Source organism: Coregonus clupeaformis, unplaced genomic scaffold (assembly GCF_020615455.1).
Source record: "Coregonus clupeaformis isolate EN_2021a unplaced genomic scaffold, ASM2061545v1 scaf0111, whole genome shotgun sequence".
Taxonomy (NCBI): Eukaryota; Metazoa; Chordata; class Actinopteri; order Salmoniformes; family Salmonidae; genus Coregonus; species Coregonus clupeaformis.
In genome coordinates this window covers 222,504-230,550 of record NW_025533566.1, presented here as the reverse complement: position 1 = coordinate 230,550, position 8,047 = coordinate 222,504, and the positions used below count along the sequence as shown (strand labels likewise).

Genomic DNA, 8,047 nt, shown 5'->3' with positions numbered 1-8,047 from the left:
AAAAAATCATGAATATTTTTAAAGACATTTTATTCTTCTCAAGATAGTTTGTGATTTTGAGAGTGACATTCTGATGTATCTGAAGTAGTTAGCTGTATTGGAGCCAACAACAGAATGAATAGCTCAGTATTTAACATGACATTATGGAATGAGTTTAGCTTAAACTTGCAGCATTCTGAGCTAAGTTTCACACTTATGCTTAGAGGACATCTGTGGTTGTGAGCTGTACATTTCCTGTATAGAAAAGGGAGAGAGACAGAGAGCGTTCTTGTTGAACGTAAAATAATATCAGACTGGGTTGTGGTCCGGAGGACCCTGAACCATGAACCTGGTTTAAAATGAGAGTCTGTGGAGGTCTTGGTCTAGTACCCATCACTACATCTCTGTAGCACATGACCCCTCAAATCTATCAATGTCTAGCACATAGAGTACATTTATCATATTGTTTCTTATATACCGAAATATAGATTTTTGACAATGGAAATATTGTGCATGTCACCCAATTATCAAATCTTTGTATCATTAGTGGCCTATGTTCCAGTAGAGGGTAACAGGATAGTAGTGACTCTTTGTCCCAAAGAGCCTTTAGAGAAAGCTGAAAGCTGAAATAAATTACATTGTAGTGACTATGATTTTGGGGTTAAACTAGTCCATATTATGCAATAGTTGCTATCTGCCACTGAGGGGGCCATGTACACACAAACAGAAGCAGGAAGAGAGTTACAGACAGTGAAGTCTATTAACATTAGGAAGTAGAGTCATTCTGGCTGGTACCTTGGTACTTGACACACATTTGTGCTCAGGTACCATATAATATACCAGGCAGACTGAAACCATAAACATGGCTCTTCATCTCTCCCTCCTCCTCCTCCTCCTCTTCCTCATCCTCACCCTCATCCTCTTTGTACTCTCAGCAGGTAAGGGTACTATTTCTACGAATTAAGGGCGAAGTCCCCTGGGTCTATTCACTTAAAACACTGTATAATCAATATCAATCATGAACGAGCTGTGTGTTGGAGCAATGTGATTCATTTTGTATTTTTCCTTTGTAAAGATTCTGTTAAATGTTAATTCTAATTTAAATGTATTTTGTGTTGATGTGTCCACAGTGAAGTATGTGTCTGTGCAGACAGGAGGCTCCATCACCATCCCATGTCAATATGATCCAAATCACATCAACCATGTGAAATACTGGTGTAAAGGATTAGGTTGGGAAGTGTGTTCTTATGTGGTACGTACTGACCATCCTAAGATCAGTGGTAAGGCCTCAATCTCTGATAACATCAACAAGAGAATCTTCACTATGACCATGACTAACCTGAAGTCACAGGACTCTGAGCATTACAGGTGTGTTGTGGAGATCAATAGAGGACCAGATATCAGGATACAATGGTTCTACCTATCTGTCACTTTAGGTAAGATCCCTTCACTGTTTGTATCTAGTAAAGTAGAATGAATAGTGCTCAGCAATGTCCTATGGATTGTCCTGTAAACCTGCAATGTCAAATACAAAATAATGACCCAATTATAAATATCCTTTTACAACAAATTAAATGATAAATGTGTAACCAGTCTGAAATTCATAGACAGAGCTATACTGTATACGTAGGTGCAAGAACTGACCATGTTTACAATTACATTATTTACAAACAACTGAGTAAAACAAGAATATATTTGGGGTCATGATGGGGTAACAGTTGAACTAAACTCGTGAGGCAACTTAAATTCTTCAATAATTAATGGCTATATATAATTATTATGAATTCAAAAGACTAACAATGGATGTACCAATCACAGACTGCAGCTTTAAGGAATTTGTAAGGAGCCTGTTGTAAAAACACGTTTTTCTTCTCTGAATTCTTGTTTTTACCTCTGTGTTCAGGTACTCCAGAACTCTATGTGGACCAACAGGAAGTGACTGGAGTTGAAGGAGGGAGTGTCACTGTCCGTTGTTACTATAGTAACTCTGGAGATATAAAGTGGTGCAGGATGGGTGGTGATTGTGTGTCGTATTCTGGGACTTTACATGGAACATCAGTGACATTAAAGGATATCAGTCTGGCCAACAACAGAAAAGTCTTAACAGTGACTATGAGTGGACTGAAGATGGAGAACACTGACTGGTATTGGTGTGAAGTGGGAGGACTAGAGTTGCCTGTTCACATCACTGTCAGTCAACAAACTGCAACACAGAGAACCACTACAATGACGTCAAGTGAGTAGATCAATCACATACTTTATGATCAAACATGATTCACTTTGTTTTATCCAGTGGCATCATCTGGAATTCATTTCAATATTAACTATGAATGTGATGTTGCTATACAACCTGACTATCTGGTATACCAGTAATTTCATTGATGCCATTGTTGTTTTACATCACAGCAACCCAAGCTCCAACCAATCAACAACCCTCTGTCTCTCCAACTGCTGAGCCTGTTCAGACTGACAACACAAGTCAAGGAGCTGAGGGGAACATGGAGGACGTCCACCAGAGGTTATTATCACTCATTCAGCTGTATTATCCCACATATTATGGCAATTGTTAGATAATATGAACACAAAGAAACATTACAATTCCATCATACACTACAACAGTTAAAGCTAACCAAACACCCTCCCTAAATGCATATAGAGACTGTTAGCACTTCCTATTGGGTATAAAATTTTTTTGGAGAAGTAGCATCAATTTTGGTGTTATTCTCACTCGTTTGCAAGGGCAAGTTACACACAAAAAAAAAGTTATTTGTATAGTAATAATCTCAATAATAATCATGTAATCTCTTCAGTTGCATGGTCTTCTTCCACACATGTGAATATCTAAATAATTGTTCCATTCATCACAAAAGTTCATACAACAAGTTATTACTTTTTCACAAATGATACATTTATAATGATCTAATTTAATTGTATTTTTAATTCAAGTTCTTCTATGTAATCCATCAGGTCAATAGATGTGAAAGTCCTACTGATTCCTTGGGGCATGTTGGTGGTGGTGACAGCTGGTATCCTAGTCACATGGAAGATGTGGACAAAGCATAGTAAGTAGTCATTTTATGTGAATATAAAAACGAGAATAGTTTAGAAAAATACAAAACGTATTGTCATTGTGAACAACAGTATATTGCTTGCCTGTGATTTATCTTGAATGACAGAAAATATTTGGTGGAATTGTCTATAAAAAATCCATTCAGAGGTATTATTGTACTATAACAATCTCAGAAGTAATTGACATCTTCCTCTCTTTATGAATAATGGCACTGGAGGGGCTGCCGTTTTACAGGCTCCTAACCATCTGTGCTTATTTCTTGAACTGCATTGTTGGTTAAGGGCTTGTAAGTAAGTATTTCACGGTAAGGTCTATTCGGCGCATGTGACAAATACATTTTATTTGATTTATTCCAGAGGACAATAAGGCCAAGGTCCAGACAACTAACAACTCAGTGGTAGGATACACTTCATTTATTATATTATATTATTTTCAACCATCTGCTTTTCTGTTCTTGAGTTCAGATCATCTACCATTTGAGTCGAGCGCAGTGGCGGCTCCTGAAAAAATTCTCAGGGGGGGCAATTTTTCTGATGATTTAGGTGACCTACACACATTTTAAAAAAGATATGTCCAGCAACAACATGAAGACAGGGGCAGCATATAAGTCAATACCAGAAGCATTTATTGACTGATCTGGGGAGATGGATTCCAGTTTCTGTGACAGATTATAAATAATCTCTGATGCCTTTGTTATATTAGCTTTTGGTTGAATGTACACAACGGTAACAAACAATTGGGGGAACTCACGGGGCAGATAGTAAGGTCGCAGTGACACAGAAAGCAGTTCAATGTCGGGGGTACAGAGTCGCTCTCTTACCAGGATCGATTTTCCCTGTGACTGTCAGATCGCGGTCCGCTCTGACCAGGGTGAAGCCGGCCGGCTCCACTTCTCTGTCCGGGACTCTGTCATCCAGCCAAGTCTCAGTAAATGCCAGCAAACAGGCCTCCCGATATTCGTGTTGGAAGCGCAGATTCGCTGACAACTCATCCGCTTCCCCCTCAGTGACTGGGCATTAATCAGCAAGGTGGTGGGTAAGGGAAGTTTGTTCTGCTGTATTGGATTCCGCTGCCAGCAGCGTTTTCCATTATTTAGTCCGTTCGTAGCGGGTATGTACACGATCAACAAGATCAGTCCAAAACCCACCACTGGAAATCCATGGTTGGCAGAATGTTTGTAAACTAAGTGTACAAATTAAAAACATAAAATAACGCCACTAAGTGTACAAATTAAAAACATAAGATAACGCCACACTGCAAGTCGCAACAGAGACGCTGCTACCCGCTATTTTCTTAGTTACGTTCATGGTTACGTTACGTATGACGAAAGCGCGTAAGTGCAAGCCCTCAGAAACCCATAGAGATTGTATTGAAAGCTCTGAAATTTGAAAAAAATTGATTTTACATGGGAGTCTATGACAGACTTCTGGGCGATTTTCAACCTGACTGAAATCGCCCCAAAAGGGGGGGGGGGGGCATTTGAAGCACGACTTTAGCCTGATTGGACATTTAGTGGCAGTCAGATCAGATTAGAACACTGATAACTACTGTTGCCGTGATATAATTGATTAGAAAAAAAATCCCTTCCTTTTCCCGTTTGGCAGTGCGTCGCCCATATCGCCCTATTGAACACACCGCCCCTGGTCGAGCGTTACCTCTTCAGTTGGTTATCAATGAGTTGACATAAAAGGTCCCATATTCTGAACCCAAGGTCTTATAACACTCAAGACGTTGAAAAATGATGTTTAAAAGACAGAGATCAGGAAGCTGTCAGTTCACTAAATATACCTCTGACTGCATCCTATCATATTACAGCATTACAGCTCATGTCTATTTCTAAACCAGTTCTGTGCATTCTTGCAATTCACTTAGTGTGCAAAATATGGATTTGGATAAAAGCGTCTGCTAAATGGCATATTATTATATTATTATGTGGTAAAGGAGTTTAGCTCCTCTTTCCAGGCTTATCATGGAAACAAACTGTGGTTTAGTTGGTAAATAGACAAATCCTGTATCTCTTTGCTGTTTATTTCTTTGCAGTCTGCTGACCCTGAGCAGGACATTACATACAGCACAGTGAGCCAGACCAGAGAAACAGCACAGCAGGTACAAACTGAATAAACCTGGTTTAGGTCTGTGGAGATCTTGGGCTAGAACCAATCACTCCATCTCTGCATGGAGCTAAGGTTCTCTCTCTCTTTCTCTCTCCTCTATCTATGTAGTGTGAGCTTGGGTTCTCACTCACTCACTCTCTCTCTCTCTCTCTCTCTCTCTCTCTCTCTCTCTCTCTCTCTCTCTCTCTCTCTCTCTCTCTCTCTCTCTCTCCTCCATCTCTGTAGTGTGAGCTTGGGTTTCTCTCTCTCTCTCTCCCCATCTCTGTAGTGTAGCTTTTCTCTCTCTCTCTCTCTCTCTCCTCTCTCTCTCTCTCTCTCTCTCTCTCTCTCTCTCTCTCTCTCTCTCTCCTCAATCTCTTCAGTGTGAGCTGGGGTTCTCTCTCTCTATCTCTCTACTCAATTCCTGCAGTGTTGAGCTGAGTATATGAAGTTCCAATACTCTGTCTTCCTATGCATGTAGCCATATGTTTACCTTCTGTCCTGTCCATTTCTCAGAGCCCAAACCCAGACAACCACCATGACGTGATGTACAGCACTGTGATGCCTGATCAGTTCAGGACAGAACAGAAGGTCAACATATGTCTAAATCCATCGTTGGTCTTAGACAACATTATGGCTGTTTGCATCTGTTTTAGAAAACAATTGTATTTACAGTATCATTTTCTGTCTTGGAACAAGCAATAGATAAATGTACACTATAACAATATAACAATACGTTTTTGTTATCTGGGTCTCTCTCTACCAGCCGGCCCCATTTCCTGAAGATGATGATGATGTCACATACAGCACTGTCATCCCCCAGCACAAGGCCCAACTAAAAGTACAGGCCAAGGTAAAGCTGCTCTGTTGATTAGACACAGCTAGTATTATGTTATCAGAAACAACAGTAGGTGATTGTTTTCTCAGTGTTAATATAGTCATGGTTATGTCACCTTTATACCTATAGGCCTAATATATCACCTTTATGTCACATATCACAATTACAACTGTCTTTCACAGAGAACTGTGTTTTAAACTGTACTCTCCATTATAACAGAACTGTCCCTGTTCACCTCTCTACCTGTTCCTCCTCTGTAGGCAGCAGAACCAGATGATAATGTGGTCTACAGCTCACTAGCTCTACAGGTGACCACACAGGTCAGTGTTGGTGTCTCCTCTGTCTGTTGTACCAGATGATGCTGATTTCTCAACAAAGATACAGACAACACCACATTGCTATGTGTAGTAAACGTCACTCTTTAACCACACAAATCTTTCTTAGTCTTTTTAGTTTGCTGCACTTAATCCTGTATCACCACTTTCTGAGAAACTGACCTTATTGTTATCATTGTCTATCCATGAGATGACAGGGTTGTGATTGTGACTGAATGTTTCACTTCCTCTCCAGTAGAGGGCAGCAGCAGCACAGCAGTGACTGACTGAGTGACCTTGGTGGAGTCCTTATCCTGGAAGGACAGCCCACTCCCCTCTCCTGGGTCTCAACATCTATCTGCCTCCAATATGCTTCTGTCATACCTCTTAACCCACCCCAGAAAGACCCCTCTATCCTTTTGTGTCCATAAACTACTGAAGACAGTCTGCTGTGTTAGTTTTCATTGTCACCACATACACTATCTGTTATAGTAGTTATGTGTCACCCACCTTTTACCCTTGTCACTTGTTTTTTACATGTTCATCTTATTTATCTTATGTATGTAGTCAAATGTCCAACACCTGTAACTAATCATGATCAAGAGTGTAAATTAAATGTACAAGCTGTGTAACAAAATAATTATGATGCCGATGCTGAATACAAAATGTGTTGAAATTAATATGTATTAGGTTAAAACTAGACCATAAAATACCATTGCTGATATCTGCCACTGACATGTACATTCAAACAGAAACAGGAAGAGAGTTAAAGACAGTGAGATCTGTGAACATGTAGAGTTATACTCTGTTTTTTATTTCACGTTTAATTCACATTAGTTGAACTCATCCAAATGTAAATCAAAACTAGATGTTGAACTGACGTCTGTGCCCAGTGGATAGTGCCACTGTCCATTGGTACTTCACTAACCCTGGTGGTATGAGGTGGTGCATGCTGGGTGGTAGTGGTTCCTGTGTGAGGAGCAATTCTGGAGCTTTAGATGGAAGATCAGTGACTTTAATCAGACCACTGATGCTGCCAAAATGTTTAAATCATGACTGTATGTCTAGCAAATTACTGTGTGTGTTTATTTAATGAAAATAGCTTCAAATATATTTTTTATAAATTCTTTCCCTAAACCTTCTTTTTCCATTGAAATGCTTGGTCTGGTCGTGTGGGTGTGTTCATACAAATGTAAATATATTTACATTTACAGACCTGATTTGCGGAAACGATCGTCTAGACTCCCCCTTCAAAGTAGGAGGATACATATGCAAATAAAATATGACTGGTCATTGGTCAGAATAATCAGATCAGATTGAGATGCGATGCTGTGGGACAAAAACTCCATCCCACCTGAACAGATTTTGTTTTCAAACAGCTCTTACACCAAAAGGGCATTATCATAATTTTCACAATTTCAGAGTATTATTTCAACTTCATAGTGTGCAACTATCGTAAAAAAACCTGTAATATCATGTTTTTCACTGCACTGCCCTTTTAGCAGTGACTATGAGTGGACTGAAGATGGAGAACACTGACTGGTATTGGTGTAGAGTGGTAGAACTAGAGATGCCTGTTCAAATCACTGTCAGTCAACAAACTATAACACAAGTCTGGTTGGGTCCTGATAAACTATTTAATATGCATAGTTACTTCACATATAATTCAATAATTTTCTTACATTAGCATCACCCTGATAATATGTATTTAGTCCATGATTTACTTCCTCACATAGATGATAGTATGTGAAAA

General features: G+C 39.5%; 1 protein-coding gene across 1 annotated transcript; it reads left to right on the top strand.

The window, feature by feature from the left end:
• The first annotated feature begins 841 nt into the window (after positions 1-841).
• On the top strand, positions 842-6,553 carry LOC123483433 (polymeric immunoglobulin receptor-like). The gene is made up of 9 exons (XM_045213412.1): positions 842-917; positions 1,110-1,415; positions 1,883-2,215; positions 2,386-2,497; positions 2,947-3,041; positions 3,406-3,443; positions 5,909-5,995; positions 6,241-6,300; positions 6,551-6,553. Exons 1-9 carry the CDS (start codon positions 842-844, stop codon positions 6,551-6,553), a joined length of 1,110 nt encoding a protein of 369 aa, XP_045069347.1.
• Positions 6,554-8,047: the final 1,494 nt, after the last annotated feature.